At 37.7% G+C, this 17,182-nt stretch overlaps 2 protein-coding genes across 4 annotated transcripts in view; one reads left to right on the top strand and one right to left on the bottom strand.

Annotated features, from left to right (window-relative positions):
• Nucleotides 1-858, top strand: part of ZCCHC14 (zinc finger CCHC-type containing 14) — a 111,370-nt gene extending 110,512 nt beyond the window's left edge. For 2 of the 3 annotated variants that reach the window (XM_074286261.1, XM_074286260.1), the window contains one exon: nt 308-679. In XM_074286261.1, coding sequence (XP_074142362.1) covers nt 308-363 — 56 coding nt within the window. In that variant the 3' untranslated portion in view covers nt 364-679. Of the gene's footprint in view, nt 1-307; nt 680-721 lie in introns of those variants that run through there. The other variant, XM_074286259.1, reaches the window with a different exon arrangement.
• A 4,988-nt stretch (nt 859-5,846) lies between these two features.
• MAP1LC3B (microtubule associated protein 1 light chain 3 beta) lies at nt 5,847-16,696 on the bottom strand. Its single transcript, XM_074286262.1, has 4 exons — nt 16,286-16,696; nt 10,336-10,391; nt 8,302-8,408; nt 5,847-7,559 (listed from the first exon to the last, which is right to left on the bottom strand). Exons 1-4 carry the CDS (start codon nt 16,323-16,325, stop codon nt 7,385-7,387), a joined length of 378 nt encoding a protein of 125 aa, XP_074142363.1. The 5' UTR covers nt 16,326-16,696; the 3' UTR covers nt 5,847-7,384.
• Nucleotides 16,697-17,182: the final 486 nt, after the last annotated feature.

Consider the following 17,182-nt stretch of genomic DNA (forward strand, 5'->3'; position numbering starts at 1 on the left):
TCAATTGGATGCCTAAACAGACCCAGTACCAGCTATGAGAATCTTTCTTGAAGCTTAGAAAAAGCTTATTAAAATGAGAGTAGAAGCAGCTGTTTTATCTTGTTCAACACTATTAAAAGGTTTTGCTTTTATAAATTTGTAAAAATAAAATCCACCTTTTTTTTGGTGGGACCAAGTGATAGATACCAATTTCCAGCACCAAGGTGAGGAGCTTGGCTGCTGTGCAACTACATTTTGACAAATCATTTGGTTGTGATAATCATGCAGTGATTCAAATTTGACCCTTTTTTTTTCCCCCTCTCTCCAGGTACTTTTAGGTTGAAATATGCCCCTCCAGCAGAAAGTCTGGACTCCACAGATTGATATTTTTCTCTGGCAACAGAACACTATTAAGCCATGGAGACATAAGGAAAATTAAATACAAAACTGAGAAGTCTAGTTGCTGTTGAGCTTAATATTTTTAATCCAAAGGTGCTTTACTTTACTAGACTGGATAGAAAAAAAAAATCTAGCTTAGGGGTACATCATACCCAATTTTATTGATTGCCAAAATCCTAGTTTGGAGCTTGATGTCAGGACTTGCCTAGTGGGTATCACAGATGGTTGGTGAAGTTTGCCACCTACATTTCTTTGTTGCAATGCAAAAAAAAAAAAAAAAAAAAAAAAAAAAAAAAAAAAATCCACATTTACTGAAGAGCATTGCCGTAATTGGTCCTTCTAGGCTGAAACATAATTCCAGGGCAGCTACGTGTGATCTGAATTGAGAGCCGGAGGTTGAAGTTTTCAAAGTGGAGTTTCGCCAGTCGGACTCTGACACCCCTGGGCTAGGTAAAATGTCTACTTTTTTTTTTTTTTTTTCTAAAGTGGTCAGGCACTAATCTCTGGGATTTTTAAGGATTGCACTACAGAAGAATGTAAAATGATTTAAAATCTCTGCAGTTCTGGTAGACAATGTTAACGCGTATTGAGACCAGTGCAAGAGAAAGAGACGACCCACACTTAAAGAATTGGCACCAGCAGGCTACATGGCCGACTACACAAATAAAGCAATCTTATATTTTCCTTTCCCTCTGTAAAACATGTGTGGCAGTTTCAGTCCTTTCTGTTCATAAATGTACACTGTCAACACTTATTAGCTAGAAACCGCTGACCAGCAGCAAAATGAACTTAATTTCCTAAGGGTCCAAGTCCCAGAGACGCCGGAGTCATAATGGCTCTGAGAACACCTATTTTTTTTTTCCTAACACATTAAACAGCGTTGAGTCCTGTTCCTATTAGACGTGGAAACCATCTTTCAGAGACATATTAACTACACTACTTTTGTAAATGAGTTTGAAACCAACCTGATGCTGAACACTGTTAGCAGACTTTTTGCAAGCCGTTCTTTTATGTAATGCTGACTTCTACTACCCCAAGGTTTACTGCTAAAGGATTCAGGTGTTGAGACACATATTTCAACAATAGTACAATTTCATAATTAATGAGCAAAAGACTTTGTCAAACTCTTTTGTTATTTTTAGACTACTAGCTAATTCTGTTCGCTACCTAGAATGTATCATTTGAATTGATGACTTGAAAGGAGCCCCCACTAAATGCACATAATTTTGTAAAGGTGAAGAAATAACTATATTCACCATGGATTCCTAAAATTTTATCCATTGGAATGGTAACACTTGGTTTGAAAGCCAGGGATTAGAGAACAAAGGTAATTTTCTGCTAAAATAGGACTTAAATGCTTAAAAACCTCTATATCACCAACATGTACTGAAAAGGCAAAGTACTGTCATCCAGGGGTTTTCCACCAAGTTTATATGTGAAAATTTCAAAATGTTCAGCCCATTTTGAAATGAGGATTTCAGCCTCAGAACAAAACATCATAGAATTGGTTCCAATGTAGAGGCATTAATGTAGAGGCATTGTAATAGGAAATGGCAGTGATAACTACACTTGTTTCAAATTTTGGAGGTCAGTTTCCCAGCTTCATGGAAAACCAAAGCAAAAAGGTTATTTAAATTTGTGAAAAAATAGTACATACAAGATTTTATTTCTTATTTCTATGCAATGTAGAAGCTACAGACCTCTGTATTTTCAGCTCTATTTATGCTACACCGTATTACAGTATTGAAATAATTGTGATGTTTGCTAATGACTTTGAGGATGTTTCATTGGATCTTTTGGGAAAACTATAAAAATGTGAGAAGGATAAGAACTAACACAGTGCAACTTTGCCTTAAAGAGTTCTAGACAGTAGGAACAACTTGTCATGCTGTATACACTATGTTAAAGGAAGACATAAGAGTTTTCAATGTTTACGACTTTTTAATATTTCTGAGGGCCTTGCACAGTGGCCTGGATGTGTGCTGGAAGCCAAACTTTTAACTTTTTTTTTTAAGCGAATACTTCAAAATTGTATTTAAGTAAGCCCTATTTTCAACAGTGTCATTCATTGTTGGAGACTGTCTCATAGCAAAAAAAAATGTTCATTTATGTAAGTTGTATTTTTAATGGATAATATCGGGGAGTCAAGTGTCTGTTACCATTCTGACTTGTTTGGTACCTATAACCATTATTCTATAATTCAATCTTTTACAAAATTAAAACTCTTTGATTTGCGAATGTAAAATTCACAAGTTGAGCAGCTCATATTGTTTTCCAAATTAGTTCAATAGCCATTTTAAGAAAATCTTGTGTTTGAAAATGGGTTTACAGTACATTGTGTCAGATGAGGACATTTTAAGTTAGGAAAATTTCAGGAGTAAACAAAGAACTCTTAATGCAGAAATGGTTAAAATACAGTGTGAGAGCTTTCCCAAAGCAAATTACCATGTTTTATGGCTTCAGAGTATTTGCCAGCAGTATTATGAATTTCTATTGAGAAGCCAAAATTAGATAAGCCCATGCAGCATTTTTGCATTTCATTAGAAGAGTCTTTATTTACTTATTAGGCACAGATCATCTTTAACCTTTCATATTATTAGCATTTTGCTTTAAATTGTGGTCTCAATCTCAGAGTGGCTGAAACAACCAGGTAGGTAGTTGCTAATGCCACTTCTTTGTGTCTGTTATGTATTAAAGAAGCTTCAAGCACCACTACCCCACTCCACTTCATCCTGACCCTTTTCTGCTCCAGCAGGCAAGCAGGGTGGGAGGGGTAGTGGAATGTACAGGTTGAAGTAGAATACAGTGTGGGATAAAACAACTATTTAAATACTTTTTTTTTAAAGGAAGAACACTTAACTACCTTATGTTCTAACTTTAAACTCATTGTAGTATAGAAAACTGGAAAGTGTTAAAACTTTCTGGTTATTGAAGAGTACTAAGTACATGGGAGCTAGCACTTCTACAAATTCTATTTTAAAAGACACACATATACACACACACACACACACACACACACACACACGATTAGAAATATTGGAAATAAAACCAGCATTGTGTGTAACCTATAAAAGATTCTAGGAGTCAGTTTGTTAATAGAAGGCAATAGGTTCAGTATTTTTTATTAAATATTTAGAACTCTAGATCCTTTATTGCAAGAGGTCAACATGGTTCATTTACACTACAAATTGTATGTATTGAGGCACAGTAGTAGTAACTTTACCAAAATCACTCAGCTATATCAAATCATTAATCTTTCTGAGCACAGTATATAGGCTTCCAATCTTCATTTTCTTTTATAACTTAGTAATCTATAAAGCACCTGCCAAAAATTTGGTTGTGAATAGTTCCCTGCCATTTTGTTGTCATTCCTGATGCTTAAGTGGCTTTTTTAAAAAAAATTTTTGGCCTTGCTAGTTCTACATACTGATATAACTGGTGCCATTAACATGTTGGAAAGTCTTAAATTAGTAGGGGGAAAATACCCCTAACTCAATTTTCACCAAGAAAAATAAATCCTTGTGCATAAGTGAGTTTTGTTGTCCATAGTCGTTCACTGTGGATTAGTCCCAAAGAACAAATAGTTTACATTGAAAGCCATGGATTCTGAAGGAAGGCTTAATTGTTTAAAAAAAATCCCAAGGGTCTTAATGAAAATGAGCATATTGAACTGTAACACTTGCAATATTCATATATATATATACATATATATGTATATATACTGTGCTGGTTTGAGGCCAAAGGTAAATGTTACTACAATATTAACTTTGAGGGAGTGGAGAAAAGGTAATCAATCCCCAAATGTAACCATATAAACATGTGTATTGTTAACAGCCCTCATCAAATTTTCTACATGTTTATAAGTTCATACAAATAGCAAAAGGCATTTGGTACCGAATGTGAAAGCAAACCTTATGTACTCAAGTACAAGTTAAACTTCAGACTCTCGGACATAATTTTATGTTAGGAATGAAGGAAAATTTTCCCATTTTTGAGCCATTATTTTGTCACACTTCTACAAATGCATGTAACTTTATAAATATTTTTTAAAAATATAGTTTTGTAAATATTTAATATTCCGCTAATTTGATTTTGAACTGTAAATGTCAAGTATTCTGTTATTGGGGTTTTTATGTTTTATTATACTTTGTTAAAAAGGAAAAATTGTACATTTTTAGAATGTTTTTATGAGTAAATTTAATGTACTGAAAATAAAAATTAAAAACAGGTTTAGTGTGCCATTGAATTAGATTTTATTTTGAAAAAAGAAATTTCAAAGTCTTCAGGTCATTGAGTCATTGACTCCAAACAACTTTCCTTAGATTTTTGCAAGTGGAATGGTAATTTACTGCCTTTAAATATTAAATAATTTTCAGTAGAACATCTTTGAAACCTAGGCACACATATTAGCTAATTACTGTAGTTGATCTAAGATGGCTTAAGGTCAATGTATATGGTCAAGAAAGTATGTATGACAGTCTTTCTTCCCCTCCCCCATGAGATGCTGTTTACTGCTGCTTATTTATGTATTACCTAAATAAGTAATTGTATTTTAGTTCCTGAAGAGGAATACTAGACTACACTACAGCAGAAAGGCTTGACCTTCAGGTGTTTAATGACTATAGGAATGTTAACAGGCTTTGGGAAATGAAAATCGTCAAATAAAAGTTTTCTAAGAAGCAGTAGTAGAAAAAACATTTTTACCAACAAGTAGCCTACTTACTATACTTGGTACATATCTCCCTGTCTCCCTCAGAAAAAGGAAAAGCCAGTTATGCTGTTTCTGGAGACTCTTAACATTACTTAGAAATGCCTACCTAGCAATGGGCCAAACCAGACCAAGGGCTTATTTGGGTTAGAATGGGGCTGGAACATTATGGGTATAACACACTTAGCATGATTAGTATGGAATTCAGTAGTCAGTATACTTTTATAGCTACTTTATTTACCATGAACAGCCAAACCGTGTGATGATCATCCTGTGCCTAATCAACCTCTGTGGGACAGAATTATGTGATTCAATCAGTTTTAGCTGGGCTTAAATTTTAGTTGGGTTATTTTAAACTGTCTGCTAGTGTGTCTTACTAGGTTACTAGAACTTGTACCAGATTTTCCATGAGCCATTTTCTCATTTCAGATTAGCTAAGCCAAGAGCAGCAGTAGTGCTCCTTGTGTGTGCCTAACCTACTTTCTCTCCGTCACTCCTACCTCCCCCACCACTGCTTTTTGCAGTGATTTTGACCCTTTTAATTCCTTGAACAACCCTGAATCAGGCTTCCAACTCAAAGGATGCACTTTTTACATATTTGGTGAAAGTGCTACACATTTTGGACAGAATGAGACATTCTAGAATCCTTCACTTTAATCTTCCTATTAATCCCATTGCATTGGATTAATTGGATTAAATTTTGTTATTCTTCTGGAACATTGCTGTTTTATACATCCTAGAAATAAAACTACCACTCAAGTTTAATTTGGGATATAATTCATCCCTATCCACACTGTATTAAATTAAAAAAAGCAACATATTTTACAGAAACCTTACTGATCACACAGCAATTACAAGATTGATGTCAGGTGTTTTGTTAAACATGAACATCTTATACAACCTAACAAGACAGGTTGATTAAGAATTTACATAGCAGTAAAAACACTCATGAAAATTTAGTAATATGGACAGATGCATGCAGAAGGTAAACATAGGCAAACAAGTTGTATACATTTATTAACTATAGTGCCAAGATGCAATAATATTGCTTTTTTCCATTATGGTAAATAGCTTTCACTAATAGTTGTAGATATTTCACACACATCTAAATCATACAAGGGTAATTTTAGCTGATCTGCTACATACATACTTCAATCCAAGTGGTGTAACAAAGAACTTTCTATGACACTCAATGAAAATAATTTGTCAACGCCCCATTCAAGTAGCAGGAAGCACTTAAATAATTCTTTGTTCGAGATATTAAATAAACTGACGTTGTTGAAAGCAGCTTTACCCCTTTGCTACATTCTCCTTTACAAAATGACATGCACGTAAACTCAGATGGGTTTGTATGATTAACAGTAATATCTGAAGTATGCTTAGTTTATTTTTAATAAAGTATTTTAGTGAAGCAATTACTTTTCCACTTGAAATATAACAAATCAGACTATAGACTTAACCCAAAAGGTGCAAGGGAGTGCAAAATGAATTTTAATGCTCCAAAGTTCTGGGATGATGTAGTTTCTAACAGCATCAATAGAGACTACTCTGTTGCACCTGTTTAATGAAACAGTCACTAGTTTTGAGAGTCTCTAAATCAGAGCAAATCCATAATATAAGAAACACCAAGGAACTTTTAGGAAACCAAGCAATAAGAAAGTGAGATTTCAATTTACCCATAGAATTCATGGTGTTTCTGTATGACTATAGAAAACAAGTGACAAGGAAGTTGCTAGTTTACTAAGTTGGAATCTATGCATCAATTCCAAAATAAGCTAGATTTTTTTGCCCATTTACCCTGTTTTGCTGCAGCCACTGATAGTAAATGGACTTTAAAAAAAATTAGATACGACATTTGACAAGCCTACTTAAAGAGAAACCTTCCTATAAAAGTAGCAGTTTCCATACATTACTAAATGCTTAAAGATTACCACTGGAATTGAAATTACTATTTTTAAAAAAATTTCACTACAGCAATTCAAATGTCCATTTTATTGGCAACTTAGAATGCAAGGTATGTTTCTAAACCTAAAACTTAAAAACAAGATATCCTAGGTGAAAAAGGAGTTTCCAAAGCTGTATTGTATATGCTTTTGGAAATGAACATGTATTATTACATATTACATATGCATGTAATACAAGACACAACTTACTAAAAACCCCTAAGGTTGTAGGTAATACTTCTATTTTGGTGAACTGACTGTGATTAGATGAACTGATCAATTTCAGTTGGTAACATCCCTTTTTTTCCTGGGTGAGGGCTTAAAAAATTCTAGTATAGAGGCTTTGTATTAGGTCTTACACTGAAGATTTCTTTCCAAATGTCTCCTGAGAGGCATATACCATATACAAAAATCCATCTTCATCCTTCTCGCTTTCATACACTTCAGAAATAGGTGTTGAAACGCTCACCATGCTGTGTCCATTCACCAATAAGAAGAAAGCTTGATTAGCATTCAGCTGTAGGCGCCTTCTAATGAAAAAGAACAAAGGCTGATTTAAGCACTTTAATTTAAGGCCTTTACTAACTAAATTCTAGATCTAAACATGTGGTCCACTTCCAAACCAGTGCAGCCTAAATCAGATTATGGATAAATTAGTGACCCTCCATTTCTATTTGTTTGAGACAATGCCTCCAAATTGCAATACTTTTAAAGTTTTAGCATCAAGTAGGAATGGGGGTGGGAGGGAGAAGAATGAAAGAAAATTATATCTATGGCCAGAGATTCAAATATGCGTATTTATGGCCCAAAGGTAGTCAATTCTTGTAGATCTAAACATGTGGTCCACTTCCAAACCAGTGCAGCCTAAATCAGATTATGGATAAATTAGTGACCCTCCCTTTCTATTTGTTTGAGACAACGCCTCCAAATTGCAATACTTTTAAAGTTTCAGCATCAAGTAGGAATAGGGGTGGGAGGGAGAAGAATGACAAAATTATATCTATGGCCAGAGATTCAAATATGGGTATTTATGGCCCAAAGGTAGTCAATTCTTGTTTATCAACACATCTGTTAAACTCTAAGATGATTTCCCTCAGTTTTAGTTCTAGGCTTGGCCTATACCTATAGCCTTCACTTTTCCCCCTTATATTGTCATACTTATTTTAAATTTTACAAACATTAGGAGACTGCAAATAGAAAACTAGCAAGAACAGCACATATTTGAATCTTAACTTCTAGAATATAAAAATATGTAAAAGAATTAATGAATACCTAATTATTTTGATTAGTTCACTCATGTTGACATGATCTGGTACAAGGAATTTGGTTTTATCCAGTACAGGAAGTTGTTTCTCACCCTTGTATCTTTCTATTATCACCTAGAGGGGAAAAAACACAGAAAAAATGTTTTTTAATAGGTAATTATAATACTTTTGATATCATACCAAAAAGTGCTTTCTGTATTTTGTGAAGATTTTTTTAGGTGTTATTCTTTTGTCAAAGATAGAACAAGGATACTGTCAACTAAGTCAAATTAATGACTAAGACTGCCTTCTTAAGAAACTCCAAATACCCTATCATTTAAACATCTTAATTTAAAGAGAATTGATGAGGACTTCATTGAAAGAAATAACATAGCATTCACAATAACAGACCCTTATTGGTACAAATGTGCTTCCCTAGGGAAAAGCATTTTTACCTTGTAAAACACAGAACTTCAAAACACATGTGCAATTAAATTAATGGTTGGCCTTAGTCTCCTCTCCCATGCAAGTCACTTCCTGGTTCAGTCCTTCGGTAGTCAAATACTTTTAACTGATTTGTTAAGAAGGACGTAGAAGGAACTACATCATTCTCCATAGCGAACCTCTGCTAACTGAATAAAATAAACTGAAATCTCATAGTGAATGTAATAAGGCTTATATCTGCAAATATATAGCATATAAAGGAGTTGAGCAAGATCTTGATCCAAGGGCCCAGATACAGCAGGATGGAGGGTTGAGTAGACAATATCTAAGCCCTTTGGAATAGCCACATCTCTATTTGGTCAATTAGCCATGACCAGTTTTGTCTCTAGAAGAATCCATTCAAAGTCACAAAATGTTCCAAGCAAATTTCTCCTGATGCATCTGTCTATAGTTTTTTAAAATAAAACCTTGCACTTAAGAAAAACTGAAAGAAATAATCAATGCTTTTTTTCAATGCTTTTTTTCAACAATCAATATTTTTTTCCAGAATCAAGTCATAGCCAAATTGTTCATTCCACCGCATCAAGCAAAGACAAAAGGGGGAGGGTCAACTAAAAAGGTAACATCTTGAGTCAAAGAATAAATCTTCAGAAAAGCTTGGCCTATAGAACCATGACCACCAAATCAAGGGGGTGCCACAATGCCACCTACCTTTCAATGTCAGGTGAAATTCATTTCCAACAATTAATCTACAAATATCTTAATCTCACTTTAGGAAACCTAAAAAATAGTCATCTTCACCAGCACCACTTCTCCCTGTAATAATACCATTGGCCATTTTGCCAAGAATCAAGTCAAGTTCACAGGAATATATTTATCAACAAAGTTTCTAACATGTAGTAAGAAGGTGCTGAATCAAACACTTGTTTTTTAAAGTTCACTAATGTTGGCCCAGAAATTTTACATGCCAATTCTTTAGTAAGAGATTTATCTGTCTTGATAAGTATGAGTCAGAGATCACTCCTCATAAAGATGCTCCAATTGAGTGCAAATTAATCCCAAATTAAGACCAAAAAAAGCCAAACCTGAAATTCACTAGATAGGATGTTGAAAACATTCCCTCAACATCTCTCCCTTCTTGAATGAAAGAAATCAGGAACACAACCCAAAGACCAGAAGGCCAAAGGGTAATACTATCTCAAAGAGGTTTTGTTTTTTTCTAACCACAGCTCAAGGGAAGGGAGTCCAGCACAAGAATTCCCTGTGCTAGAACCTGTAAGATAACAATGCCTTTTCTATGTAGCACCTAAAAAGTAAACCAAAAACATGCTTCCATTAACAATTTTAATAAGTTGTTTAAGCAGAAATCCTAATACCTCACAGGAACAAGCAGTCAGTGTCCAGATTTTCCTTACTCTAATCATAAGTTCTATGCTCTTAAAGCCCCAGAAATGTAAAATATAAACCTAACTACATTAATGGTAAGTAATTATCTAAAAATCTAAAAATATTTCAATTATTATGCCTTTCAAAATAAATTTAAGTGATAAATTCTATCTAGACCACAACTTCAATAAAAGCTTTTTTTCCCCCTCCCTATGAAAGAAACTTTACTCACCGGTATCTTAGTAGGATGCTGCTCTCGAATAAGTCTCACATCTTCTACTCTTTGTTCTGCAAAGGAGATAAAAATCATATAAGTGCCATGCAATTCCAAAACTGGATGGAAAACATTTATCAGTATCCATAGAGAGAACTATGGAGACTGAATCAACACATTCTATGTTCACCTTTTTCCCCCCGTTTTTTCTTTTGGTTTTTCCCTTTTCTGATTTTTTTCCTCACCCAACATGATTCATATGAAAATATATAAAAAAATGAATGAATAAGTATGTGTAAGCAAAATAGTTTGAAATGTAAATGGGGAAAATTGCATTTTAAAAAGTGCTATGTTCAAGATTAAAATATTATCTATATCTTTAATCCCCTATCCATTCATGCCTAGCCCTGAAATTTATTCTTCCTACCTATTCTATGCAATGGCAATGGCCAACAGGCTAAATTTTCCAGGCATATGGAGACAGGTAGTGTAAATAGAAAAGAGATAGGCAAAGTACCTGTACTGTGGAACACACAATGGAGCCCATTCAAACACTAAGTATCAGCTTGGCCTCCCTATAGTGTCTGAAGAACCATCCTAAATTTCATAGGAAGTTCAAAGAACTTCAAAAGAAAGATCTTTTAGGAGAAAGAGGAAAGGCATAAAAAAGCTAATCAATATTTGCATTTTTAGTTTTAGTTTTTGTCCCAATAGCAAATTAAAACAAATCAAAATGTGTGCAGTTTGGCACAATGTCCTCAAAATGTACATTTCTGCTCAGATTCAATTGCTAGGCTTGGGAACCATCACCTCTGAAGCACATTAGAAAGACTCAAGACATTTTTACCAGCATGTATTCCAAAAGTATCCTCTGGAACACAAAGAATGCTGAGGTATCTCACAAACTTTTTAACCCAATATAAAAGTTAAAGCAGTACTAGATCACTAATCTATAGTTAGCTGTTTTTAAAAATGGTCTACAGCTTAAGAGGCCATTATAAATCTCTGCTCTACTTAAGCATATTTCCCACCCAAATTATCAATTATCTTTCTCAAGTCTCGTTCTCAGTTTAAGTGATCAAACTGCTATACTCCTAATTCAGTGTCTTAATAGCTGAGTGCCAAAATTCTTGAAGCACTTAAAAGGATGTTGGTTATATCATAAATGTTAGAAGTAGTATGCAAAAAAAAAATTTTATGGGGCAAGAAAATCACCAAAGGGACTCCAAAACTAGTTTCCTGGCCTAGGATGTCCCTAGGATAATCTCCCCCTGTCCTTCATTATGAACTTACTGAGTTCTCTTTAAAGTACACAATATATTCTGAATGGTTACAAAATGTTTCAGGATGGAGGTTTAGTTGTTTGGTTAGATGGGGAGAATGGCTGTATCAGTCATTTAAAAATTACATGTTCTGTAAACACAAAGTTTTCCATGGGGCTAAGAATACATGCTATTAAGGTTTTTAAATTCTTATTTAAATTTTTATTTAATCTTTGAGTTCCAAATTTCTCTTCTCCCTTCAAATACATACAGGTTTGTGCAAGCCTGTAAAAACATTTTCAAATTAATAACTTTGTGCAAGAACTTGAATTTGAAGTGAAAAATAACATGCTTCGGTCTATTCAATCAATCATTTCTGATGAATACTATATACTACATCCTTTGGGATTGTCTTAGATCAATGTATTGCTGAGAATAGCCCAGTAGTTCAACATTCTTCACTTAATATTGCTGTTACTGTATACAACATTTTCCTGTTTTTGTTCATTTCGTTATGCCCATCACTCCATGTAAATCTTCCCAGATTTTTCTGAAATCATCCTGCTTGTCATGCTCAATAATATTCTATTACAAATCATACACCACTTGTTTTAGCAACCCCAACTGATGGGCATCCCTTTCTTTGCCATCATAAAAAGATGCCATTATCTGTTGGATCCGAGGGTTTGATAGTCCTTCAGGCATAGTTCCAAATTGCTCTTCAGAATGGTTGGATCAGTTACTGTTCACAACTCTACCAGCTGAATTTGTTCTATATTTTGCAATGTTAACCAGAATGTGGCAGAAAATAACTAATCCCCAATTTACATAAGTGACTTCCCTCAAGATGCTATCTATATCTCTATATCTACATCTATATCTATATAGAGATAGATATCATCTATAGATATCTAGGAACTCGCCTTCCCAGACTCATCTTTTATCAATGCTCTGTTCACTAGATCAGTTACAAAAATCAACAGTCTAGGACTGTAATAAAGCTCTAAATTATATATAAATTAAATCAGGAAATGAGCCTAATGATGAGAAAGCACATGCTTCCCTCATTTTCCTATAGTCAGGTTTTTCTTTTGGCTTTCAATGGACCCTTTTCAGGCTAGAATAATTCTTTTCCAAGTAGATACTAGGTCCTTTAATCGTTTAATAAAAATATCCCAAATATACATTCAGCCAAATGTGTTCTCCAGTTAGGAATGTAGCTTCCCTCCATCTCTTTCAACCACCTACTATGTATTACCAGATAAAACAGGATTCATATTAAAAAAGATTTCTTCCTTTAATCCCTACTTCATCCTACAAAGGATTCAAGCAAAGTTTCCTTTCAATTCTCTTAGTATATTTTAAATAGGATGAAAGGTAGTTTCTACAAAGCTGTGTTATTACTTAACTTCACAAGGTGAGTTAATCCCTATTAGGATGAGAGATTCAGATAAAAGCAATTTTGGAGATCCTTATCTCCTTGATTTACAAATGATCAAATGCAAAGGAGTCTTACAAAGGTCAAATATTGAAAGAAGCAAAATTCAAACCCAGGTTCTCAGCAAATCCAAGGCTTATTTCTAAACAACCAAGTGTTTCCCAAGATCTGGATAGTCACTTGCTGAAAGAAAATATATCCAAAACAAGACTGGGTGAGCTCAAATTCAATTACTCTTTACTAGTCTTGGCAGCAGTTACTCCTAACCTGAAGAGACCCTAATTGACCCTGGAGCAGAAATGCATACAGACATTTACTTTAGTATGAATTTAAGTATAACTAGTCTTTTAGACTAGTTATAGAAGAATATAGAATAATTATAGAAGAATTAGAATAGTTAATAGAAGGAAGTGGGAACATCAGTAAAGTGTAGGTGATTCGATGCAATTTCACTCAAGTACAATTAAATCAAATTGTTTCTCAGGCAAATTTTAAAAAATACTTGCATCATAAGACAACTAATTCAAAACGCTTTATGGTTTAAATGTGAGGTCTATCTTCATGAATATCATTTGAGCCACTGACAAAGTGCAAGTTTTTTGTTCTTAAATATTTTTGCCCAAGTTCTGCTACCTGATCAGCCATAAAGGTGCAAAACATCAATGATTCTGTCCACTAGTTTTCTATCTCCATTAATATCATCCACTTGTGGGGAAAGTGAAATCAATCTGAGAGTTCAGTAGTCTGCACTTAAGTGTATTATTGGTCTCTTGAAGATTCCTCTAAGTTAAGTAATCAATTTAAGCCTGACAGCTACAAATCCCACAAAATTATCTGCCTTTGGATTCAAATTTACCACCATCAGGGTTAAAGCAAAGCATTAGTCATTAAGTGATATTTGATACTTTTGATACCAGAAAGCTATTAAAGAGCCTTTTAAGAAGTTCCAGAAAAATGAGCTATGCAACTAACTTGCTTATATAGTAAAGGGAAAACTAATTTTCAATTGAAGCAACTTCAGCAGTCAGTAAATTTTATTATGCCCAAATCAGTACAAAAAAGACAAGTTCCACAGCCTCCTTGTATGCATGCTACAGTCAAAATAAGATCTGTTTTGTAAATAATAAAGACTGCTTTTGACAGTATGAATTGCATTAAGTAAATGTTTGTTGGCTAATGTCCTGGATAAATTTAATACCTGTGACTGAGATTGCTGACAGGAGTGGGAAAGCAAAAATTTGAGTGCCAAAAGCCGTAGACGTTTTATGCTCCACCCACAAGAGGGTGGATGAAATCTGATGGCTTTTCTTGCATGAGACTCAGCCCCAATGGAACAGTCTTAGTGAAAGATTGGGGGGAAGGAGGAGAGTAGTGGGGAGAAGCAGTTTGAAGCCAAACAAAACTTATGTCATTCTAAAGATTATTTCTTCTATGTACTAAGTAATAGCTCAAAGAGGTCAATGAAGATAATTTCTAACAAAGGAAGTCATGTCTTGACCCTGCTAATTAACAGTACTTTTTTAGAAGCTGTTCTGGGTTTGGCAGGCTACAATTAGAAGGTAAAGTTTGTTTTGTGCTTTAAGCACTTTATAAAAGAATCTGCAACCAAGTGACTGGCTCATCTTTTCCTAACTTCAAAACTATAGTAGACAAAAGTGGACACAATGAAATTCACTTTACTTGTGGAGCTGAAAGAACACTTTTAAAAGGTCTTTTAGCAGTATCAGAAAGGGGATTTCCAAGGTCAAACAGTACTTATTAAACTCCTACTAAGTATTAGATATTGTAGGAGATAGAGGCAACTACCAAGGAGCTTTACAATCTAAGGTGGTTATAAAAGATTCACATACATTTCATATTCAGCATTGCTTCTAGTTTGACAAAAATTGCCTTCCTCAAAAAAGGACTAACTACCATTGTTTTTCCATCGTTATTACAGCAAACATTGTAATCAAGACTTTTTTTTCCAAGTGAAATCAAGTATGGCTTCTGGTTCCAATCAAATCTTCAGGGAAACTAGTATGGATACTATGGGAGCTAAAAATAGGAGCAGCCCAATTTTAGACACAAAAGGAAAATATAGCCTGCAGATCTGTGTGTATAAGGATTCTCACAATAGCCACCACAGTACTTTCACAACAAAGCATCCTTAGGTAGGTAACAACTAGTGACCAAAACAAAGGGTTTATTTCAACCTCAAAAGTATTTCATCAGCAGTTACTGGTATCTTTATATTCCTGCCACTTTGTCAGATTAGCAGTTAACTAAGGAACCAAACTACCTGTTGAAAATCTAACCTGTAAAAAGAGGATCCAAAGCATCCTGTATTTAAGGTTGGTTTAAAATTAAATTGTTCCTCGGCTTTCACCAAGGCCTTCATAACACAAGGCCTGGCAAGTTAACCTCACTGTCGGGTTAGAGGTGTCAACGTCCAAATAGAAACAGGTGCCTCTGGGGCCGCACGACAGAGAAAATCACAAATTAGCATTATCTAGGTCGTAGTATATTCTCTATTTTGTTCCAACATTTCCCGGTGGTACAGGAGTTTAGCGAGGAGTCTGACCCCTCGCCTTCCCAGTGGATAAAGAGGCAGCCCAAGGGGTGAATGTCGCCAAACCAGGTCCTCTGCTAGCCAAGTGCCAGAGCCCCCGGGCACAATGCCAAACAAGGGACCCTCCCGGCCACTCACAAGAAGCGATCCCTGAGCCCCGGGGCCCGGCATCTCGGGACCAGGGCCGGAGGAACGGTTGACCCGGCCCGGTTCCCCGGTCCAGTCCGGCCCCTCCGCACTAAGTCGGCCACGTCCACGCCCCGGCGGGGCTTTCTTTGTCGACTTCCCAGCCGCGCAGGGCATGGCGCCAGGCCCGAGGGCTCGCATCCGTCCCGTACAGCTCCCACCAAGTCCCCGAGGGTCTAAATCCCTCCCCACCTCCCCGCCAGGAGACCCCGCACCCCGGGCAGTGCCCCTTGGAGCCTGGCCAGCTTTCACTCGGCCGCCCCTGGTCTGGGGTCCTCCCCCCAGGGCAAGGGAAACGGCCGTTGGGGGGGGGGGCGGGGGAACGACGAGGAAACTCGAGACTTCCAAGGAGCAGCCCCCGGGCGTGTTAGGAGCCCAGGCCCAGCGGGGGCCCGGATCCCCGCGACGGGGAAGAGGCGGGCAAGGATCCTAGGCGGCTCCGGCCGCGGCCTGGGGTCCCATAGGTGCGTCTACCGCCTTATCCCCCCGGCCCTTAGGCCTCCTGAGTTCTGGGGCCGCGGCGGGACCTACCGAAGGTCCGGCGCTGCTTGAAGGTCTTCTCGGAAGGCATCGTGCGGGGCGGGGAAGGACCAGGGAGGGGGAGCGGGCTTCAAAGTGTCCGACGGGCTCGGGGTCGGCGGCTCTCTGGCGGCGGAGACGGAGGAGGCGACGGCAGCGGCAGAGAGAGAGGTTTCTGAAGTGCCCCTCCGGCCGCAACGACTTCCCTTCTGTCCCCGAAGCCCCGCAGCCGGGTCAGGTGATCCCCGGCGCGTCACAGAGGGGCGGGGCTAGAGGGAGGTCCTCGGGACCGCCATAGCGAGCGTGGCGGAACGCGAGCTGGCAGCGGGAGGCGGTTATGCGCCTGCGTCTGCGCGGCTCCCGGCGGCCAGTGCGCATGCGCCCTGGGCGCTGGCTGCACTTGGCCGGCCCTTAGCTCGCGGCGGGGGAGGGGGGGCGCTGTGTGGGTGTGAAGTGATCGCGTCGGGCGGGGTCCACCGGCAGTCCAGGATCATCTCGTCCCCGCCCTCCCGCCAGACCTCCAGACAGAGGAGGGGTCCGTGTCCCGGGGCTGAGTTCGAGGTCTGCGGGCTCCCCTGAACTACAGCGTAAGCCGATTTCTGTGGTCCGCGCCTGCTCTGAGGCGGGGAATGGCCCCCGTAACCAGAATAACCCTTCATAATAGCTGACGTGAATGCGTGGGCCTCGAGGCGGCACAAAGGAGGGGCTTTGGGGGTGCAAGACCCCCCGCAGAATTTAAGTCCCGCCTCAGACGCTCCCCACTGTGCGACCCTGGGCCAGTCACGGCACTCTGCCTCAGTTTCCTCGTCCATCAAATGGCCAGGCGTTGGGGATCTCTGCGCAGAGACCGGACCCCGCCACGCTCCGTGGCACCTGCCGTGCGTACCGTGCCGCGCGCGGAGGCAATCT

The sequence above is a fragment of the Sminthopsis crassicaudata genome, chromosome 2 (assembly GCF_048593235.1).
Source record: "Sminthopsis crassicaudata isolate SCR6 chromosome 2, ASM4859323v1, whole genome shotgun sequence".
NCBI lineage: Eukaryota > Metazoa > Chordata > Mammalia > Dasyuromorphia > Dasyuridae > Sminthopsis > Sminthopsis crassicaudata.

Bases quoted from the DNA above. Each gene is read 5' to 3' on its own strand.
- MAP1LC3B (XM_074286262.1), bottom strand. From the start codon at position 16,325: ATGCCTTCCGAGAAGACCTTCAAGCAGCGCCGGACCTTCG. The intron at 8,409-10,335 runs GTGAGTAAAGTT...TTTCCCCTCTAG, and splicing joins AGCATCCTACTAAGATACCG to GTGATAATAGAAAGATACAA. The intron at 7,560-8,301 runs GTATTCATTAAT...CTTTTTCATTAG, and splicing joins GAACTAATCAAAATAATTAG to AAGGCGCCTACAGCTGAATG.